The sequence below is a fragment of the Leuciscus leuciscus genome, assembly GCF_965113295.1.
Source record: "Leuciscus leuciscus genome assembly, chromosome: 16".
Classification (NCBI taxonomy): domain Eukaryota; kingdom Metazoa; phylum Chordata; class Actinopteri; order Cypriniformes; family Leuciscidae; genus Leuciscus; species Leuciscus leuciscus.
Window position 1 is genome coordinate 37,275,157 of NC_138740.1, and position 23,643 is coordinate 37,298,799.

At 38.3% G+C, this 23,643-nt stretch overlaps 1 protein-coding gene and 2 long non-coding RNA genes across 4 annotated transcripts; 1 reads left to right on the forward strand and 2 right to left on the reverse strand.

The window, feature by feature from the left end:
• Positions 1-5,355: 5,355 nt before the first annotated feature.
• On the forward strand, positions 5,356-14,326 carry LOC309476889 (uncharacterized protein). Of its 2 annotated transcripts, none has more exons than XM_082140037.1 (5): positions 5,356-5,487; positions 5,580-5,699; positions 6,162-6,290; positions 6,455-6,616; positions 12,890-14,326. In XM_082140037.1, the coding sequence occupies exons 1-5, from the start codon at positions 5,439-5,441 to the stop codon at positions 12,928-12,930; spliced, it is 501 nt and encodes a 166-aa protein (XP_081996163.1). In that variant the 5' UTR covers positions 5,356-5,438; the 3' UTR covers positions 12,931-14,326. The 2 variants fall into 2 exon arrangements, with proteins under 2 accessions (XP_081996163.1, XP_081996162.1); XM_082140036.1 differs by lacking the exon at positions 12,890-14,326 and adding an exon at positions 6,776-7,178 and having other exon boundaries at positions 5,357-5,487.
• Positions 12,454-15,724, reverse strand: LOC309476924. Its single transcript, XR_014198421.1, has 2 exons — positions 15,647-15,724; positions 12,454-15,448 (listed from the first exon to the last, which is right to left on the reverse strand). It is a non-coding gene; the product is annotated as an uncharacterized lncRNA (long non-coding RNA).
• Positions 15,725-21,442: 5,718 nt separating this feature from the next.
• Positions 21,443-23,061, reverse strand: LOC309478404. The gene is made up of 2 exons (XR_014198975.1): positions 22,986-23,061; positions 21,443-22,429 (listed from the first exon to the last, which is right to left on the reverse strand). It is a non-coding gene; the product is annotated as an uncharacterized lncRNA (long non-coding RNA).
• Between the last annotated feature and the right edge of the window lie 582 nt (positions 23,062-23,643).

Sequence of the window (23,643 nt, forward strand, 5' to 3'; positions counted from 1 at the left end):
GAATAAAAGTTCTACTTCTGATTAGGATCATGCAACATCCTAAAATATTTAAAGTCCCCATGAAATCAAAATGTAAGTTTTTTGGCTTTTAGTATGAATATGTTAGCCTTAAGGTTATCTATAAGCTAGTGAGCTCCAAAACAATGACAACATTTGCATTTAGAAGGTATAAGCGTTCAAAACTTATATGCTCTCACTTCTGTCCAATATGGATAAATGATTTTGATGACATCGCTCTGCACTTCAGACAGAGTTTCTGTTCAATCAAATGCTCTCTAGAATATGAAGCTCGAGCCCGATCTCATGAAAGTGCACGAATGATATTTCTCGTATCATTTATACGCCAAAAATAGTTTTTGCGTACATATGATACGCACTTTATGGCGTGTAATATGCACGCACTCCACACCCCTAATCCTACCCAAGGGGTTTACAGTGCGTATCATTTGCACGCAAAAACTACTTTTGGCGTATAAATGATACGAGAAATATCATTCGTCAAGTCAAGTCAAGTTTATTTGTATAGCGCTTTTCACAATACAGATTGTATCAAAGCAGCTTCACAGTATTAAATTAAAATAATACAACAAAATTTGTTTCAAGAGGAATTTATTGATTGATAAAATTTAATTAAATATCCCCAAAATATCCGTGCTATAGATACGCACTTACATGGTGAATGGCACATAGTGCACTATATAGGGGGTAGGGAACGATTTAGACTGTGTAAATATGCTTTCCATTGGGGCGAATGAAGTCTGGTTTCACGTTAGTGTCATGCAAACCACCGCAACTATAGCACAAACGATTGCACAGAGCGGATCAGATGCGCGAGTCAGCGCAGATCACAAAACATATCGGCCACATTTGAATTCTGCACTATTTTAGAAAAGGGTAGGAGCTGCCAGTGGCAGTGTGGTGAAGAGATGAGTCCCACCGTAGAGATGAGTCCCACCTAAGGATCCACCCAAGTAATCCCATTGGTTCAAAGCATGTTTTATGTGTAATCGCTTTAGTGCCTGAGGTTACAAATCAGAAAAAAAATCGATTTATTATATAAGTAGTTTGAACTAAGTTATAACGACCATAAATGTCTTTTAAAGGTATAGCGGAGGATTTTCCCGAATTTTAGAAAAGAACCGCCCTCTCCACTTTTTGAAAAAATGCACATGCGCAACACTCTACCTGCTCCCGAGAGGGAACGCCTATTAAGCGCTAGCATCGCTAATCATAGCTTACATTAACTTTTACTAGCAGTGATTTTAAATGGATTTCTCCAAATAGCATGCCAAACTTTACCTGTCGAGTAGAAACTTTGCGACTGAGGCATCAGTGGGAAGCCCAACCTGTGCTTTTAGCGCACGCCAGCGTGTAAAATATTCTCCCAAAAACACTGGTCTTGTTTCTTTCTTCAGAGGCCTTTCTCTTCTTGTCATACAATTCGTAGACACTTTTTCTCTTGCGACCCTCAGACATTTTGAAAAAACCCGGTGAGAACGGCGAGCTTCAATGAATGGCTGAAACCGTAGCTCACCACACATATACACCTGAAAGTGCGCATGCGCAGAAAGGACGAGCACGTTCGACGGCCTTACGTAAACATATCAGCAGAATGATTGACAATTAGGAGGACCAATAGTCTTGATGATCCACCCGGAAAAAGAAAATCCTCCACTATACCTTTAACTTAAATGTTTCGTATACTAGTATGTAACCGAAGCTATAGATTGTTGAACACTATAGAACATAGATTCTGCTCATACCGACATTCCCAAGTAATCATATTATATCTAAACAAAATGTTGACAAAAATCCACCATACTAAAGACTGGACAGTCTCTACGGACAGTGTTGGGGAAAGTTACTAAAGTAATGCATTACAATATTGCGGTACTTAATTACTTTTTTAGAAAAGTAATGCGTTACTTTACTTTTTGAGTTACTTTTTTTCACCTGGGCTGCGGGCTTGTTTTTTTATAACAAAAAAGTTATATTTTTGGGAAAATGTAAAGACCCTTTAAAAAGCTAAATTGAAATAATAAGCCTCATCCTGAAGGAAATGCAAATTCATGCATGTGCAGAGGGCGCAGCTCAACCAAACCTTTCAGCTGTGCTGCCATTCTGGATTAAAGAACAATAGGATACAGGAGAAAACATTTTTTAACACTTACTTTACCAATAAAAAAAATAAAATCTATAGTCATTTTTGCTTATTGTTTAACTGAATCAATGAAGGTCAGAAGCTACATTGGTCAATATAGTGATATTATATGCATCAAAATGTATGTTTTATTTAACATATTTAGTTATTGAAGGTTTGCATAGTATTCTGATTCTGCATTTCACTGATTTTATTCATTTTGAGGAATATTTAATCTTTTTTTGCACAAGTAAGATGAGTAAATGCAGGTTTACATTTAGTCTAGAACTACAATAACCATAATTTTTACACACAACGCCTCTCCACTTCAATTTGTCTCAACATGGGGACAAGAGAGCTGTCAGTCAATAAATGGGAAAACAAAGTAACTTGCGTTACTTATTTGAAAAAGTAACTCAGTTATTTTGTTGTAAATTTGAAAAGTAATGCGTTACTTTACTAGTTACTTGAAAAAGTAATCTGATTACGTAACTCAAGTTACTTGTAATGAGTTACCCCAACACTGTCCACAGACATGCACAGACTTCATAAACAATACAATATCAATGCAAATTCTGAAACAGCCCTAAGCCTACTACACCCTGTCCTAACCAGACGCGATGCGGTGGGTGAGAAAATGTCAGTTTTTCTATGTCAATTCAAGTTTTTTGTACAAACCAGCCGCAACGGCGATTTGTGACAATTCTGTTTTATAAACAGTTTTTATTTCAAAGTATGTCAATGATAATCTCAGGTGCAGATTATGTGCTTTATTTAATGTAAAAATAATTGAATGCAAGTTTGAATATAATTTTTCATAACATTTATAGACATGGCCCACTGAAAGCAACAATGGATAGGCTAATTCACCTCAGATCATGAAAATAAATTAAAGGAAACAACAATGTTCAAACTGTCAACTCAAGGTGAGCAAACAGGTCTATTACAAGTCTTAACAAGTCTATACAAATACAAAGTTTGTATTTTAATTATGTTAAAATGGTGTAAGATTTATGAATTTGATAATGTGCTTATCTATTTTGTTGCGAATGCAGTGCACTTGCAGAGAGCCCATCCACACGCTCTTCTAATTGGCTGTGCTTTTTGATTGATTTTGTCCCGTCTCGTTTGGACAAACAAATTGCTTGACAATGGAAATCTTGACGCATCGCGTCTGGTTAGGACACGGTGTTAGGCTGTTTAAAGGTGAACTAAGTAACTTTTTTTACCTTAACTGAACAGCTTCGGAGTCATTGGAATGGTTATATTACTTATTTCGGGTTGAATGGTGGTCGTTTCGCACCCCTGGTGCCCGTGAGCGGAAAATACGCACTTGCAACTTTGAGCCGGCGGGCCGCCGGCCGCTGCGTCAGGAAGTCTCGCGTGATATCAGGTCTCGCGATGTAAACAATTGCTTTACGACCAAAAGAAATCTGCTAAAATGCTGTCATTATTGCCCTCCCTCACGCTGTCCGAACCCGAATGAAGAAGACGTTTTAAAGAATGTCCCATCTGCACTGATGTCGTTGGTCTATAGCCTCTGGTGTCTGAGAATCACCAACGAGTTTTTACAACAGTGTTGTCAAATATCTATTCCGAAGCTGTGGGGGGAGCTGTAGAGAGAAACCTGCGAGCAAAAAGCGAGAATACAGCGAAGAAGTCCCGAAGCTACTGAGTGCTGCTTTAAATGTGCTTTTCAAAGCTGCAATTTCTCCCAGAGGCCAACCCAAGCAACAGAACTATTGAGCAGCATCATAAGCTGTTCATTTCCCCTGTTTTGTCTGAATGCCAGCATATGGTACCTTCCACACTCTGCCATACGTACACGCTGCATGGGAGCTACTCGTACATTATCGTACAGTACATTAATACTGACCTGTATTAATTTCCTGCTCGGGTGTGTTTCCCAAAGCCAACTGTGGTTGCAAGTTCCGTCATTACCAACACAATTCAATGGAACTTGCGACCACACACTGTAAAAAGTGAAAATGTGCAGGAGGTATTTCTACCCGATTCTACCAACAACAACAAAAAACTAATTTTGTTTACAGTTTGATGTCACATAAAACAAGGGGATGTTGTTTTAACTGAGTTACATTGACCCAACATACAACTTCCATTAAAGGATGTACACATTCGACATATCGTATATCTTAACACATATCTTAACATAAATTTGTTCGTTTTATTTCATTCCCATGTTTTTTTCCTTTGTCATATTTGTTTGTCTTGATAAATAGTTTGAATAGTTCCTTTACTTATTTCACCCATTTTAATCCATGAAGGGAACTCTGCTATATATTGGTGTGCAAAGAGAATAGAAATCAATCTTGGCCTGATTTTTCAATAACTTCCCATCATCGCCACCCCACCTTAATAATTCTTATGCAACTTATTTCACCCATTTTAATCCATGAAGGGAACTCTGCTATATATTGGTGTGCAAAGAGAATAGAAATCAATCTTGGCCTGATTTTTCAATAACTTCCCATCATCGCCACCCCACCTTAATAATTCTTATGCAAATTTAAGTCTTAACTGTCAGGTTTATACAACAAAGATGTACCATAATTAAATATATTTTCTCTTCCTCTTACTCATCTTTGGCTGTTAGTAAATGCATGTACTCATTACTCATCTTTGGCTGGTTGGTACTTAGTGCATGCATTCATCCTAATTGAAATCCAACATGAACTAATGTGGTGCTTCTGGTTAAAAACTTTGAACACCAGTTTGTGTATAAACAGATTGTCCAACCAAAAATTAACATTAATTTACTCTCCCTCAGGTCTTTGTATTTTTATGTCACTATAGTTCAAGATTAATCTATTCAAATCTATGTGATAATCAATTTGAGGTCAAAAGTAATCAAAAAGTAGTAAATTATATAACCTAAAATGTGTGATGTAATAGTTATGTAACTAACTACAGTTTTCATCAAGTAATTTGTATTCAGTAATGGACTACAATAGAAGTAATCTACCCAGCACCAACTCTGATATTTATTGTTCTATTAATATGGAATGAGAATACTGTACAGTATGTATATTTCAGAGGTGTCCAATCCGTTCTGCCCTAACACACCTGCCTGAAGTTTCCGGTAATCCTGTAATCCTTAGGGTTACAGAGCTGTGACTCATTTATGAAGAAGAATGCTTTTAGGAAACTGTCCAGAAAGAGGAAGTACCTCTATCATAAGTTTGTGTCTCTACCCGTCACTATCCCATGACGGCCCATCCCTTTTTCAAGGCTATAAAATGGGCATTGAAACATTATTTCATTTGCCTCCTAATCAAAGATGGATCTGCAACTGTCAGTTTTTCTTCTGTTTGTTCTATTCACTGGAGGTACAAAGACAAAAAAAATTTTTTTTTTTTTTTTATTCCATCCAAATCCAGATAATTGGATCTCTCTCACTGTCTCTGTTTTATTCCTAAAGTACGCTCTCTCAGCTGTTATGAGTGCACGAGTCTGACGGGTTCTTGTGCAGAACAACAGGTAACAACATGCCCTGAACTTTCCACGACGTGCATCAGTTCAACAGCAGTAGCACTAATTGGTAAGTACAGCAGTGGAAATGTATATGGATATTTAAGTGTGTGTGTGTGTGTGTGTGTGTGTGTGTGTGTGTGTGTGTGTGTGTGTGTGTGTGTGTGTGTGTGTGTGTGTGTGTGTGTGTGTGTGTGTGTGTGTGTGTGTGTGTGTGTGTGTGTGTGTGTGTGTGTATACTGTATATAAGATTTATGATTGCAAGCATAGAATTTTCTATCAATTTTCTATACAAATTTCTGCTACTTAATTCAGATTGTTATGCAAGTAATATAATTTGTAATGAAAAATGAAAATTAAAAGCATTTTTACTAGTGGTCTTAGACTTTGAGGATTAGGGGATCATTTTATATGGTAAATTTAGTCTTTTCTCTTGACTTCTGTTTTGCAGCTGTGATTAGAAAGACAAACACTTTTTCTGTTTTAAATAAATTGTATACATTCAGTCATTCCTGTATCATTTGTTTTTTAGAAGGCAATCCTTTTAAAGCGAAGTTTAAAGGTTGTGTTCCATCAAATGCCTGTCCGTACCCAAGCATCAGCAGTGCAAATGTCTCTCTTTTCTGCTGTAACAAAGACCTTTGTAATGCCAAAGATGCAGGTATTGTACTTTACTGACCATATGCAAATGACTATCTTTTTTTTTTTAAATCATCTCTCATTTGACTTCCGTAGAACATTCTATCAGAAAAGTAAATGTAGGAATTGATTGAATGGAGTGGCTTAAGTATAGTGTTGTTTCATTAGATGTCTTATTTTGTACAGAGCTTTCTGGAGATTCCAGTCCTAACATCTTCACTGTCCCCAATATCCCCATCCCCAATCCCCCCATCCCCAATGGAAAGAGATGTTACTATTGTATTGGGCAGAGCTGCTTAAACATAAAGGACTGTTCCGGGGGTCAAGACCGCTGCATTAAAGGAACAGGTGAGAATCTGGAAAGTTATTATTTTTATTTCTTCATCGTTGATGGGTCTTATTTTTGAACATTTGATACAGTTCACATATACCAATGGCCAGCTTAGACAGTGGTTTTTATGTTACTTTCATTCACGACTCAACTTCTGTTTTCTTTCTTTTCTTAAGCGAATTTCAATGGTCAGACATTTCCTATAAACGGCTGTGCCAATAAAGCGGTTTGTGAAAGTGTTGCGAGCTTCTCGTGTTGTGGGGGGAACCTGTGTAACGGGGCTCAGAGTGTCACCCAGAGCTTCCTGTTCCTCTGCTGTTCTCTGCTCTCCTACTTCATGATGCACTGAATACAGCAGATCTTCACATTCTACAATCAGACACGCTGTACTGAATATATATTTATTCGCTGTACTATATAGTGTTCTGGCCTGGGGCCGTATTCACAAAGCATTTTATCTTACCACTAGGAGTACTCCTAAATCGCACTAAAAGTTTTCTCTTAAAAGTTATTCACAACGCCTTTCTATAGAAGCTTGTTTCCGCCACAGAATAAAACATTTTAAAAGATAATTGCGACTTTTTATCTCACAATTGCGAGTTTACATCTCGCAATTCTGAGAAATAAGTCAGAATTGCGTGAAATAAAGTCGCAATTATGTGTTATAAAGTCAGAATTGCGAGATATAAAGTCGCAATTGCGTCTTATAAAGTCAGAATTCTGACTTTTTTTCTCGCAATTGCGACTTTATATCACGCAATTGCGACTTTATTTCACGCAATTCTGACTTTATATCTTGCAATTCTGACTTTATAACACATAATTGTGATTTTATATCTCGCAATTCTGACATCTTTTCTCAGAATTGTGAGATACAAACTCACAATTGTGAGATATAAAGTCCAATTCTAAGGGGAAAAAAGACGGACAATTTTGACTTTATAACACGCAAAATTTTGCGACTTTATATCATGCAATTCTTACTTTATATCTCCCAATTGTGTGTTATAAAGTCAGAATTGCGTGTTATAAAGTCGCAATTGCGTGATATAAAGTCGCAATTGCGAGAAAAAAAGTCAGAATTCTGACTTTATTAGACGCAATTGCGACTTTATTTCACGCTATTCTGACTTTATATCTCGCAATTCTGACTTTATAACACGCAATTGCGACTTTATTTCACGCAATTCTGACTTTATATCTCGCAATTCTGACTTTATAACACGCAATTCTGACTTTATATCTCGCAATTCTGAGAAATAAAGTCAGAATTGCGAGATGTAAACTCGCAATTGGGAGAAGTCGCAATTATCTTTTAAAATGTTTTATTCTGTGGTGGAAACAAGCTTCCATACTTTTCAGACCTACTCTTAGTAAAGAAAAATGACAACTCCTAAACTAAGAGTGAGTCTTCGTTGCTATGGATGACGTCATTACTCATGCACGAGCTTGACTGAAGTGACCACCTTGATTGGCTGATGATTGTAACGCGGGAATGATTCCAAACAGCTCCCCTACGATGATGAGTGACAGGTCTGAGAATGCGTGCGCTACACAAGTAGTGCAAAGGACGGAAGATGATGAATAACTGAATAAATAGCCTAAATGAATAAAGAGTAAGGCAAAACAAATAGCCTAGTAGCCTAATGAAACATATGGATTGATGCAATATCTTTGCAACATTATTGAATTAATCTGTCACTATATGCCTCTGCCTACGTTTGCAAAGAGAAGAACATTTTAATTTGATTCACAATGAAACGTTACAATTAGTTTACATGCAATGAGTAGCCTAGTTTTGGTTGTTGTTGGTGGCGTTATTGCATCCCTAGTTATGCCTACAATGCAAAATTGTTCCCTCGCGATTGGAAGCTCCTGTAGCCGCCGCATACGCATTTCAAAACATCGCAACGTGAAATGCCACAAAAAGCGGTTTGTGAATAGGTCTTAGTGAGTTAGGAGTCCTCTCGACTTCTTTTAAGCTGTCCCAGACTTAGGTGCTACTTTTAGGGCTAAAATGCTTCGTGAATTACTCTTAGTGAAAAAAATTAGGAGTCCTAAAGTTAGGAGTGACACGCCCATTATTTTTAGGAGTTGCTCCTAAATTCGCCAGTTAGGAGCTACTTTTAGCCTTAAAATTCTTTGTGAATACGGCCCCTGATGTAATAAACAGAAAAGTAGACATTCAAAATGCAATAATAGTTCAAAAGAAAGTGCAATATTTTTTTTCTTTAAAAAAAAGTAATAAATTATCATCCTTGTCCAGAAGAAACAGGTTCTGTATGATCATTATCAGTGCTGGGTAGATTACTTACAAATTTAGATGGTTTCTGATTCCAAATTATATGAAAAAAAAATTGTGTTCATAATGTAGATTACTCATTTTAGGATACTGACTTGACCCAACTCGCTTACCACATTGATTTGAATATGAATATTGTACCATATTGATATAAATTTACAGAGAGAAAGAAAATATATTCCATTCTTATTTATTCTTACATTCTTATATAAAATATATCTTATATATATCATTTTATAAAATATATTCAACATTATGGCCCGGTATTAGACAGGGCTTAGATTAAGCCATGATTAGGCCTTAGTTCAATTAGGGCATTTATAGATTTTATAAATGTGCCTTAAAAAAAACATTACTGGTGTGCATAATGAGACATATTTTACATTACTGGTGTGCATCATGAGGCATATTTTACAATATATTTTAAGATATTCCAGTGCGATTTGCTTTCAGCTAAGACCGCTCAGTGCATTTTAGTTTGGGACTAGGCCTTGTCTGTCACAAGTGCATTAAATATTACATAACGTTAGGTTTTCCCAGACTGGAGGTTGCGAGTTTAATGAAAAGCTATTTAGTAATTATGTCATAACATTTTTAAAGGGTAACTAAACCCTAAACAAACTTTTTTAAGTTAATGATCTGTAAGAATGGGGCTTTATTAGTGCTGTTCATTGATTCGAGTAACTTTTTTGACATTTGGGTATAAAGTGTTTTAATTCTACAATATATGGTGTAAAAACGTCTGAGTGCTGCCCTCTTCAGGTTGAACGGTGGCTACTGCAGTTGAATTTTCCTATTGGATGTTTGCGGTACTGCGTGACGTAAGCAGGTTCCAGCTCACCATGCCCTTGGTACGAGCTACCATGCATAGTATTGCATCAGTTAGGATAGCTTCAAGTTAGCGTAGATTTATCTGTATTTAGTACAGTGGTCAGGAGGGTACGTAGGTGTAGTGTTGCTGGTTGCAACAGGACTGCTGGACTGCATAGCTTTCCAGCAGACTTGGAAATTAGGAGCTAGTGGTTGCATGCACTTGGTCTGGAAGACCGTGAGTTCCCGCCTAGAGCTCAAGTGTGCAACCTGCATTTTACGCGGGATTGCTTCTCAAACGCAATAGAGGTGGAAATGGGCTTCTCCACACGACACAGCTCACGCTGAAAAGCGACGCAGTGCCAAACGCTGCTCCTAGGGATGGGGAAATGAAGCCTCATGAATCACTGAGGCTTTCCCCTGACTGTTCCGGGAAAAGATTCAAAGCTTCGAGAGTGTCGAGAACAGCGCCGAGAGCAGCGCCATCTGGTGCTTATTTAAAATAAAGCAGCCAGAAGCCTGTGTTAGAAGCTCTGGCAGATGAAGCAACCACAACACACTCCATAGTTTCAATGTTATGTGTACAAATAAAAACCTTACATGTTTGTGTTTGATTTGTTCATTAAATAAATTATTTTACCCATTAAAGTGTGACAATTAAAATATAAAATGAGCTTATATGATTCAATAAGATCTAATGTAGGCTCTCTCTCTCTATATATTTCTCTCTCTCTCTCTCTCTCTCTCTCTCTCTCTACACACACACACACACACACACACACACACACACACAATGAATAAGGACATTGTCTGATAGGATCATCTGTTATTAAATGTGCTTATGACACTTGTTACTGATAGTGCTTAATCAACTGTAGGAATGACAGAAAGTTGATAAAGTTTTTAATTATTTTTATATTTTTGGATGTTGCCATTGCTCTAAATACAAACCCTTCACCAAACACCAACACCCCTTCCCCCCTAATCCCACCCTAAACCCCAATACCAACACCAAATTACCTAAAATCACCAAAAAGTGCAAAGATTTTACAAAAACAAAAAGACACAACAACAAAAAATAATAGCCTAAGTAGCGAAAAATTAATTTTGCTTATTTAAATGTAATATTGATTAACTTTTCAAAGTACAGCACTCTGGAGTTCGAGCCTTCTGACACCCAAAGCTAAACGCGCACGTGATTTGACAGAAAGTGAGGCTTCGTTTGTCATCGATCACGTGACTCTAGTAAACCGATACACACCCCGATACGGGGCTTCACTAGAAATTGTGTCGCTTGTGTGATACGCGCATCGAAGCTTCAGTGTCATACGTAACATCACTAGTTTCTTGATAGCAAAAATGGCACAAACATACACACTCTCTTTGCCGGCAGAGGACCGTGAGCAGTTAAAGAAGCTACTGGATACGGGGTTACAGAGGTGTCCCTTTGAAATGGTCGAAAACTGGATTAATGACCCCACGCAGTGGCCAAATATGGACTATTCAGACATCTAAGTTACCACTATCTCGTGGAATCACCAAGTAACGTTAAGTAGCCTATTTTTTTTATTTATTTTTTGTCATTAACAACCTCACAGTATGACAAACTAGACGATGAGGCTAGTTACTTGGATCATATTTCACTTGATTTAAGCTATTGACAGTTTTGTTGTTGACTACTAAGTTAACGTTAGTTAGAAAGACGAAGCTGCCATCAGCTACGTGATTAGCTCTCACTAAAGTGGACTTTTTTTGCCGTACACTGTAAACCTTTTTACAACTTTTTACAACTTTCTAAGTCCTAGACCTTTCTAGACACAAGCCAAGAAACCAGCCAAGTCCACTTTAGTCCTAGCCTGCCACTATTTCAACAGTAAAATCAGTTAACAGCCAAGGTAGCGTGCCTAGTGAGAGCTAATCACGTAGCTGCTAGCAGCTTCGTCTTTTTAACTAGTAACGTTATAGCTAGTCGACAACAAAACTATGTCAATAGCTTAAATCAAGTGAAATATGATCCAAGTAAACCGCCGACTCCTCTTGACATGGCTTCATCGTCTAGTTTGTCATACTGTGAGTGTGTTAAACTTAATGACAAAAAAATAGGCTATACTTACTTGGTGATTCCACGAGATAGTGGTAGATAGTCCATATTTGGCCACTGCGTGGGGTCATTAATCCAGTTTTCGACCATTTCAAAGGGACACCTCTGTAACCCCGTATCCAGTCTTTAAATACCGCTCACGGTCCTCGGCCGGTGTCATGCCGAAAAGTGATGGTCTGCCGAAAATTGATTGCATTATTTATTGCAATAAGTAGAGGCTTCAATCATTTTGTTGTAAGTAGAATACTGCATTTTATGAAAGAGAGGTGTGGTGGCAAAGAGTGGTGGCGTATGTTTGTGCCATTTTTGCTATCAAGAAACTTTGCAGATCTAGAGCGAGCGAGTTCTGTTCTCAGTGGAATCCGTTTGTCTTCCCCCAAAAAGGGGCGTTACCCTTCGATGACGCAAAAGTAGCGTTGGTCTATCCCTACTCCGCGTTCCGGAAGCAGGAAGTGTGACATAGGCCTATTAATCCGTCACTGCGGGTCTCAGGTGCACGCCCCCCCCCTCGGTTCGTCCCCTCTATCTCCACTGGGGTCTGCCCACTTTTCCAGCATTTTTTAAATATTGCCAGTGGGTGGAGTCAGGCTCTGACCAGGGGTTTAGTTACCCTTTAAATGAACATAATTTAAAATAAAAAGTCAAAATAAAACATTTACTAAAAAAGATTTAAATATTTGTTAATTGATTTAAACATGGTTCATGTGACCATTAACCGACATCGGAGAACCGTAAACTTAATTGTATTATTATTATTTACTTCATTTTATTATTGCCCTAACTTATTAACTTTAAATCTAAATATATTAGGTCTAAGAGGTTCAGCTGACAAAAAAGTTGGGGAATCCCTGCATTGCATGTAAATATGAAAAGACGTGAATTTGTACATTTTAACGTGTTCTAGACAAAGCCTTCCAGTGACATAGCAATACATTATTAAATGAGAGTGATAATTAAAATAATAATTGTGTTTGTCAGGAGCTGATTTGATATGCAATGTTGTAATGTTGAGAAAACACTTCTAAAAAGTGAAAAGATTTTTGTAAATCCAGTAATCAAATGTTGTGTGGGTCTCAGTTTTCAGTGATCGGCTCATAGCAGCGGGTCTGTGTGTGTGAATTCCACAAACCTGGCCTTTCAAGACCTTCTGAATGGGTATAAGTATAGGTTTTTATAAAGGAGAATTTAAAAGATGAGAAATAAGTAGAATCGATGAATTATGAATAAATTTACTGTCATTTTATGTTAGAATAAAGAATAGCATTAGAACATTAGAATAACATATCAATAGAAAAATAACTGTAGTCTGATTACGAGTATTTTAAAACATAATACAAGTAGGCCTACTTAATTTTTGGAATCTGATTACGTAATCCAGATGACATGTAATCAGTTACTACCCAGCACTGATCATTATTTAATTATTCAAAGGTTTTACATGAAATTACTTTCTACATTAACTGTATTTTCCTTTTCAAAGTGATTCCAATCATATTTGAAGCAATTCAAAACCATCATGCTGAACAGTGTGCATCTGAAGTGTCTCTGCTGAAGGAAATAATCCATCTTTTATTGGCTTTTATATATCGGCCACATTAAAAATAAAAATATATCGGCCGATACCAATATGGTGGCTGATATATTGTGCATCCCTATTGGTTCTGTTTCTGTTTACTGGTGTTTCCTGTCTTTGTTAATTGACCTATATAGTGTGTGCCAGTTTGTTTCCATAGTTACTGATTAGTTTCACCATACATTTCATTTAGCTCAATTTGTTTGCCTGTGTATATTTAGGGTGTTTCTCAAATGGAAGACTGCATCCTTCCTAGTCCAGTCCTTCTGAGGCTTGTAGGCTAGACGACTCCTCAGCAATTAAACGTTAGAATGAGATGGTCTAGTAAGTGTGCATTCCTACATCACACATGTTCCCGCCCCCACTTTCACTGCACAAAAACACTATTAAAACGTAATTTTGGAACATTCTTTTGTATTACAAATCTTTATATTAACTGTCTTTCTATTAATGCAATAGAGTGAATGACAGCCATCTGCAGTCTCCCAGTGGCTTACATTATTGGCAGTTTAGTGTTAGTGATTAATTTACTGCAAAATAAAAGATAACATCTATGTTTTTATGTCCGAAAACATTTTTGTCTAACATTTCAAAATAATCTACGACAAGCTGAATACCAACTCCGTCCGTTTATTTTTTGTGAATTTAAATGTGTGCAAAGGATTGTGGGTGATTTAAGGGATTTAAGGCATCCAATGCATACTTCAAAACAGTCCGAATGAAGGATGAGAAACAAAGGCTGCCAAGGATCCTTAAAATTGAGATGGCTTTCAGCGACGTTTGATGACGTGGCAGCTGAAATATGCAGCCTTCAGTTTGAGAATCACCCATTGATCTCAGTTCTTTGTTTTGTGTTGTTTATGCTGCCACATATTTTTAACTGTGATCTTCTTCATTGTGGATTATCTTCTTTGTTCAAAAATAAAAGTGATGCAATTAAATCCCTTTCTCATTTTTGCCTGACCCACTGTGACAGTTAAAGTGTCTCTATTATGCTATTTTAAAGTTTCCTAATGTTGTTTTGGAGTCTCGTACAACAGGTTTACATTTACATTTACATTTAGTCATTTAGCAGACGCCTTTATCCAAAGCGACTTACAAATTAGGACAACAATTCAGCGAGTCATCATAAAGAGGCAAAAACAACAACAACGCAAGAAGTGCTCAAAATACGAAGTTCAGGTATTATTCAGAGTAGCATAAGCCTGATAAGTGATGTTTCAAAGGGAAAGGATTTTTTTTTTTTTTTTTTTTTTTTTTTTTTTATAAGGTTAAGTGCTCACGGAAGAGATTGGTTTTCAGCTGTCTTTTGAATGTTGTCAGGGATTCTGCATTCCGGATGAGGGTGGGGAGAGCGTTCCACCAGCATGGAACTGTGAATGAGAATGTTCTGGAAAGTGATTTTGTGGCTTTCTCTGATGGAACCACGAGACGTCGCTCGTTGACCGATCGTAGGTGTCTGGTAGGGATGTAGACTCGTAGGAGTGAGTGAAAGTAGGAGGGAGCTGAGCCTGTGATAGATCTGTAAGCAAGCGTCAGTGCCTTGAACTTGATGCGAGCAGCGAGAGGTAGCAAGTGCAGAGAGGTGAACAGAGGAGTGACGTGGGCCCTCTTGGGCTCGTTGAAGACAAGACGAGCTGCAGCATTCTGGATCATCTGTAGGGGTTTGGTCGCACATGCTGGGAGTCCAGCCAGAAGAGCATTGCAGTAGTCAAGCCTAGAGATGACCAGGGCCTGGACGATAAGTTGCGTTGCATGCTCAGTTAGGAAAGGCCTGATCTTCCTGATGTTGTGCAGTGCAAACCTGCATGATCGAGCTGTCTTTGAAATGTGATCTGTGAAGGTCAGCTGGTCATCAAACGTTACTCCAAGATTTCTGACCGATCTTGATGGGGTGATTAATGATGACTCTAGCTGGATGGTGAAGTCGTGCTGTAGAGATGGATTGGCAGGGAGGACGAGAAGCTCAGTCTTTGCCAGGTTGAGCTGCAGGTGATGTTCCTTCATCCATGTGGAGATGTCCACCAGACAGCTTGAGACCCGTGCAGCTACTGTGGGATCATCTGGTTGAAAGGAGAGGAAGAGCTGTGTGTCATCAGCATAGCAGTGGTAGGAAAAACCGTGTGCCTGTATGATGTGTCCCAGTGATGTGGTGTAGATGGAGAAGAGGAGGGGACCAAGAACTGAACCCTGGGGAACACCTGTGGTCAGCTGATGTGCTCTGGATACCTCACCTCTCCATGCGACCTTGAAGGACCTACCTGTGAGATAGGACTCAAACCAGTGGAGTGAAGTTCCTGTGATGCCCAGTGATGAGAGGGTGGACAGAAGGATCTGATGATTCACCGTGTTTACATGCATCAAAGGTCAAAAAACTGTTTCATTTTCTCATAATATTCATTTGCACAACACCGCATTTTCAATGATTCTCAAACGACTCGTCAGATGAATCAATCTCTCTAAATCCCTCCTTTCCGCGAGCTACTCTGCTCTGATTGGCCAGACGGCTCAGTCTGTTGTGATTGGTTTACCGCGTACAACGCGCGTGTTGAAAACAAAAATGGCCATTGCCATAACAACGTCAGCTCTGCGTATCCTGAGGCTTCCTACACCGTAAACTACGTCGATTTTACCATATCAATCCGAGCGCAAGTCCGATGATGAAACATTGGAAGAACTATTCATTCAACCCGAACCTCCATCGCAAGGACGACTCGAGCAGGACATTTCTCAGTGAGACACTACTCAGTTTGAGGTACATTGAGATGTTGCAACTGTAATTCCTCACCATCAGCATTAACAAGTGCACGTCCATCAACAAACCGATTATTTTACTTGTACTTATTTATTTACCGAGTATTTTCCTAATATAATGCGGTGAACACGTGGAAACTGTATCAATAACAGTGCATACATTAGCCAACATTTAACCACCGATTCTTCACATGTTCGTCCTTGGGCAGTGAAAAAATACTGGCTTTACCTTACTACGCTAAAACGACCATTATTTTTACCATGTCTTTTAACTTATGTTTCATATACTAGTATATAACCGAAGCTATAAATTTTGATATTAAACATTTCGCGTTTTTAGTTAGCTTATATGAAATTCTTTTTTAAGGACATACAGTAATTACTTAATCTAGCAAGCCGAATCCTATTTCACAAGACCCTTACTAAACCAATCTTTGAGAGAGAGAGAGAGAGAGAGAGAGAGCGCTTGCTGATTTATACTAACTGATTAACCTGGATATTGGATATATGGATAAAAGAAAAAGACAAAACACCAGTAAATATTGTTCTGTGATATAGCCTAATCATTTAAAGGACAAATCCAGTGAAAAATGAACCTAGGGGTAATTAACACATGGTTAACGAGTCGATCGTTCCCTGGGGTGCGTTTTCATGATAATCGAATGTAAAGAGTTTTATTTATAAAAACAGATTAGCTCTGTTTTATACATTACGCGTTTACATGCAGGATCCATCTTGGAAAACAGTCTCGACTTGTCGAGCAACGAACGCCGCGCTAAGTGAGCTGGTCGATAGGAATTACGCATAGTGAAATCTAACGTAGCACGGCATTCGTGACTCGATTAGTCGAGACTGTTTTCCAAAATGGATCCTGCATGTAAACGCGTAATGTACTGTCTTTATAAAGTATCTTCTTATTAAACTGTCTGTACAGTTAAAAAGTTCTCAATGCTTCGGTTTGCATGTATGGACCCTCATTATGCTACCGTGTTAGTGTGAGGCTATTTTGAGCCTTGTTAGTGGTATTAACTTGTGATGTGTTTTTACTTACTCTCTGTAAGTTGGGCTAATCTGTTTTTATAAATAAAACTCTTTACATTCGATTATCATGAAAACGCACCCCAGGGAACGATCGACTCGGTAACCATGTGTTAATTACCCCTAGGTTCATTTTTCACTGGATTTGTCCTTTAATTACAGCCATACATTCCCTTGACGTGTCAAATAACTCAAATTAAATTATATTTTGCTTGTATCAAAATAAAACATTCAACAACTTGAGATAGACATTTGATATGAAATATTAGCTATAGAATATACAATTCAATTACAATACAATAGCTGTCTGTCTTTCTGTAAAGCTGTGTGTACTGTTAAGTGCTATAGCCTACAAATATATTACTTGATGGCAGAAAACTGTTAGACTACCTGCTTAAAATTGCACCGGGATTTAGCATGCTACATAAAGCTACCACATAAAGCTAAAACGCATTAGCTACAAGAAGTTATCGCGAGAACAGCTTTAGAATAGACATACTACTGGAAATAAAAATAGTTTAGTTAATTTAGAGAATAGACACTACAATTAAAAAGTGATCGTGTCTGCTCAATGTTGCGTGAACCAAACGATAGTCGCAGCACAGATCAGCAGCAGGAGTCAGATTTCACCTCACTTTGCCCAATTTCACCTCACTCTTGACTGACATGAATGAAGATTTGGTTTCAAAGCTAAACGTAAAAGAGCCTATTTAAGGGAGTTTGTCATTGTACTGTTTTGTTGTGTTTTTCATTAAGAATAACAATGAACCCACCATTTAAGCAATTGCCGAACGGAGCGGGTGTGCGTGTTCACGCTTAACTTCCATTGGAATTAATTGAAAACGCTCGCTCTACTCCGCTATGAAATAAAATGCTTCGCTAGAATTTTCCTTTCAAATTAGCGTTTTAAATGCGAGATGCAAAACGGGAAAATTCCACACGTCAAGTAACCAGTGGGAAAATGTCCTCACGTCACATCCCGTCAACTGTATGGTTAACAACATTATTTAAAATAGGCATATCTTCTTTTGTGTTCAACAGAATAAGAAACTCATACAGGTTTGGAACAACTTGAGGGTGAGTAAGTCAAATTTTCATTTTGGGGTGAACTATCCCTTTAATGAGAACCAATATCATATTTTGCAAAACTAATACAGAAAAGACCGATCCACAGCTTTTAAGAACCGATAGGCTATCGAATAGACCAAAACAACAACAATAATAATACCGGTAGGCTAATAATAATACATTTACCATATGAGAGCCATTCAATTCAACATTTCTGCTGCTGATTAATAAATGTTATATGGGAACATTAGTTCCTTTAAATAAAGTTTAAAATTGCATTTAGCATCATTTATCAGCAGGTGGCAGCAGAAGATCTTGTGTGGGCCCAGACCTGGTTTTGCATTTGCTTACATCAAACACGATGGCTACTGGAGATTACAGCTCAATGCAAAATTATTTTGGAGTTTAATTGAGTTGTATTAATATGTTGATGTTGTATTAATAATCTATTAGCTGCATTTGTCTGTTAAAAAAGAATGTTATTACTTGTAAAAACGTAAAAACTCACCTGTACCAGACAGAATAATGAGAGGGTTTATCATTAAAAGGTAAACCGCAAAAAGCTGAACAACTGAAGGAAACGTGATTCAGTTCATCTTAAACTCCACTGATCATTGACAGAGCTTATTGCGTTCATTATTTGTTTTGAATGTCAGTCATAGCATTTTGGAATGATAGGCTATGTTAGTAAATGACAGAATGTTCATTTTTGGGTCAACTGTTCCTTGAAGTAACTACACGGATGTTTTAAATTATTATTTTTTTGATTATTTTTTTTTGGGATTACTAGATAGACCTCATTGCTATTCTAATAATATAATTTGTAATTTAAATATTTGCTTGAAATTAGAAAAAGGCTAAATTTAAAGCATTTTCACTAGTGGCCTCTGACTTTTGGACCTCACTGTATAAATATCAGATCGGATCATAAGCCAATCAGGATACGGTGCGTTTACACCTGTCCACATCAAGTGGCTTCTGTATCTGGATAACAGATCGGATCTCGCATTCCCTGGAGTGAAAAAAAAAAAGAAAGAAAAAAGGATGGCTCCAGTGCAGAGTCGACCTGATGTGGTAGGTTTTCTTTTAAAAACAGTTTTCCGTCGGGGTACATTTTACAAATCTTGCAAAATGAGGAGAATGAAGAGGCTGCAAGTAGGCTACTAATAATGTGAATAGATGTCATAATGGAAATGGTACAGAGAAACGTATGGGAAAAATGCTCGTTCTTTACAGAAAATGAATGGTTCTGCAACTTTCAGGTGTGAACTGCGAAGGCAAACATTTCAGTATATTTGCAATGTAGTAGCCAACATGTAGGCTACTTCGCACTTGATGCAAGCTGTGTCCCAATGTGAAGGCTGCATCCTCCGAAGGCCGTATTTGAAGGACGATTGGCCGCATTTGAAGGCCAACTGCGTCACAGCGGCGCGACGAAGGACGTCCCAATTCAAAGGCTGCATCCTTAGAAGGTTGCATTTGAAGGCCGATTGCGTCACCGCGGCGCGATGAAGGCTGTCCCAATTCAATTCTGCATCCTTCGAAGGCCGTATTCGAAAGCAGGTTGCGTCATCGCGACGCGATGAAGGCTACCCTGATTCAAAAGCGACGCCAAATGCACCCTTCGTTTCCCCGTGAAAGAAAGGATACATAGGCTGCGTTCCAGTCCAAAATTGTCATGCCCTTCACTTGCTAACTTCCCTCCGTCTCGTTCACTCGGATGTACGTCATTGCGAGTGCCCACTACTGGCAGAAACTGCAATGGGCTGAATTGGAACGTCCTAAGCCCTTGATCACTTGGAATCAGCTGTGTAGTTGATTTATTATTTACATTTGTTTTCCCTTTAAGAATTTGTTTAATGCAGCATCCAAATGTATATATGTTTTTTGGGTTGTTTTCAATTAAAACAAATTTAATTAATATATCATAGAGTTATTTGTTGTGGTGGTGATTAGACAATATTTGTGGTGACGTCACAATCGTACTGCATTGTGGGACATATAGGTGCCTGAAGTGTACATATGAAGTAGACTCGCTCCCTCTGTCCAAATCGAGGGAACGAGGGTATGTCCATCTAAACTTCCCTCGTCCACTTCACGAAGTGGAACGCACTTCAAAATGGCGGCGGGGATTCCCCCGAGGGGAAGTGCGTGTCTAAAAAGTGGACTGGAATTAACGCAGCAATAAAAAGGATCCTAAGTGGCCTATCCTACCCTATTCTACCCAAAAGTCATTGCGCGCCGTTGACGACAGCATTTATTTATTTAATTTTAAAGGCGGCCGAGACTAGATCGGTGGTGGACAGCAAAGTCGCATTTAAATGTAAGTATTATGTTTTCATTTACTCAAATAGCTTAGCGAAACCAGAGTTAAAGTTTCTTATAAACTTCATCTTAACTCCTTCGTCATCATTGCGTGGCTTCATTTGTCAGGTAGTTTGAGGCAAAACTTGTGCTAATATTAGTTTAACGACCTATTTGTAATATTTGCACTAGTCTATCTCACTGTATTATAAGAAGTATCACTCACCCTATAAAGCCCACAACAATAAGAAAAGCGGTAAGGCAATGGGGTTTCACTTTTATGTGTTTTTGTAGTGCTGTCATGAAAGCTGTCTAAAAGGTTTTAACCAAATTTGAGTTTCCAGAAATTATGATTTCTGAAGTATTTTGTATGCATGTCTTGATGTGTCATATTTTGCAGTGTTAACAATGCACTCACAAGATTGCACTCCTGTGTTAAGTACCCTTTTCTGCTTTTTTAGAGCAATTCAGGAGAAACAAAAAAAAACGTTGAAGAAAGGAGAAACTTTCTTACAAAGTAAGAAAGTTAATACGCAATTCTTTGCTGAAATGTATTGTGTTGTTGTTAACAAGCCATGGTTCATTTGCTCTGCCCCCCGTCCTCATCGCCTCAATCCCTGAGGACACACCGGCCAGGGCCGAGTTCAGCAGTGGGTGCCCACGGTGAGGAAGAGCCAGAGGCAGCAGCACGAAGGCAGAGGCGAGGAGAGCACAGGAGAGTAGGGAGAGGATGGACAGGCTGTTTTCTCTTCTTGAGAGAATGATTGAAAAATATATTTTTTTTCTACAAATTCTTGTTGAACTTTTTTTCACTTTTTTTTTTTTAAAAGGAAAGAAAAAAATCTGTATATTATTTTTATGCAACTTTAAATGTGTAAATAAAAGAGAATGAATTGTTCTGGACATTGTTTATTTTTGTAATTACAGTAATTCTACATTCACATACACATTCTTGTATACCTTTTTTTATTAATTTTTTTATAAAATTGGTAAATGAAAATCATTTGTTCCACGGCCTACTTTTTCCAACTATTAACAACATACGTTAAACATATCAAAATCAACATAAACATTTACAGTACATAAAATAAGAAATTTAGACTTTTATTCAGCTGAGCAGGGAGACCCTGGTGGAGCCGCTGGAACGGGATGGCCACAATAGAGACCCTGGTAAGGCCTCTCTGTTGGTGGCAATCGTGACAACTGCCGATGACTAGCGCGAGAAATACTGGACTTTTTTATATTCAATTGGGTTTTATATTCAAACAGGGCAAAACCGAAAATACATGACCTGGCAGCTCCGGGGCTGAAACATCCTCACCATGTCCTCCAGTAAAATATAAAACATAAAATTGACAATAGCCAATTCTGGCTCCATAGCTGTTTACTCAATTAGGCTATATCAAATGAATTATCAGGATGGCAGCTGTCCTCTCGCACCGTTGAGGAGCGGTGATCAGAAACACCTGGTTGCGCAATTAGGAGATCCTAGAAGGCTACATGATGCGTCCTTCGAAGGACGCATAGGCTGCATCCTTGAAGTCTTCAGTCCTTCGAAGGATGCAGCCTTCACATTGGGACACAGCTACCGCAAAACCACACAGCTCTCAGTTCCGGAGAGAGGAGGGGGAATAATAACAGTGGGCAGGGTTTTGTGTGACGTCCACCTGTGAATACAGACACGATGGCTGGATTGCGTTTACATTACTGTAAAAATGTTGGCTCGTAGAAGCCGAATTTGCCGGTTGATAACAGACCCACTACAGAGAGTCCGGTTAGAGACTTTCACCAGATGTGATCAGGTATTCGGGAATAACCCATTGATTGTCACCACAACTCAGTACACTGGATAATTCTGATTTGCATGTGTGTCTGGTTTTCTATAAATAAAGATATAAAAAGAATAGATAAGTACAAATAACAAATTATAATAGTCACAATAAACATAGTAACAGTAATCTCAACAATGAATATTAAGTTACAATGATTAATAAAGTACAATAAGAAAACAAATGTGTCATTATAGGGAAAAGTATACTGCTAGAAATGATTAATACTGAGCGGTTGAAATTCGACACCTTTGGGCGCTGAGGACAGAAATGGAGCCGCTCTGTCTATCACATTAGTGCGCATGCGCTCAAAGAGTGCTTCGACTCTAGAAGTGAGCGATATATATTAAATAGACCATATAATGAATAAAAGGCACGTAGATTATGTCTTATGAATATAACAATGAAGTATGTGAGGAAACTAGTATGTAAATATACATACGAACATCTTTACGAGCTCGGTCGTATCGTCACTCGCATACATTAACTTTTACACACGTGGGGCTATTCAAACGTTCATAAAATGAGTAAAGAACAATGTATAAACAGACTGCAACTTACTTTAGAGGCACGCACACAACTTTAGTGTAAACAGACTGCAACTTACTTTAGAGGCACGCACACAACTTTAGCAAGGAGTAATTGTTACAGTACAGCTTGCATCCGTCCGCTTTCCCGAATCAGTCAGAGTCCGTTCAGTGGGCGGGAGGCCGGGAGCACTGACCTGCACCGCGGCGCTGATTGGCCCGCTGGACGGATCCTGTGACGAATGCGTCATTTTGGCATAATAGCAAAGGAAACTAAGACACTTAACTATAAGAATAATAGTGGCCTTTTTAACAATTACACTGAGATCAAATCACAATGCGTCCTCGACTACCTCCGAACTTGGAAAGGCTGATCGGATAACAGAACCCACAAAGAGGAATGGGACTGTGCAAGCTTTGGGGGTGTTGATGGACTCGAGCTATCTTTTGAAACCCAACAGGAGTGCCAAATTTTGACTCCCTGACAAATTATTAGCCCCCTCGTTGAAGCTGCTGGTACCTGATTGCCTAATCCCAACCCCACCCCAAATCCTAAATTTAGTGCCGTTAATAATCCGAAAACCTCCTGATAATCTGGCGAGGGTCAGAATTCAGCACAACACCTGGACGTGATTTTTTTCAGCTTTTTGTTAAAAATCTGTTGCTTTTTTATGAGATTTACCCACAGTGTTGATGAAAGAGAGGGCATGAAGCTAGAATAAAATGTTTTGTTGTTGT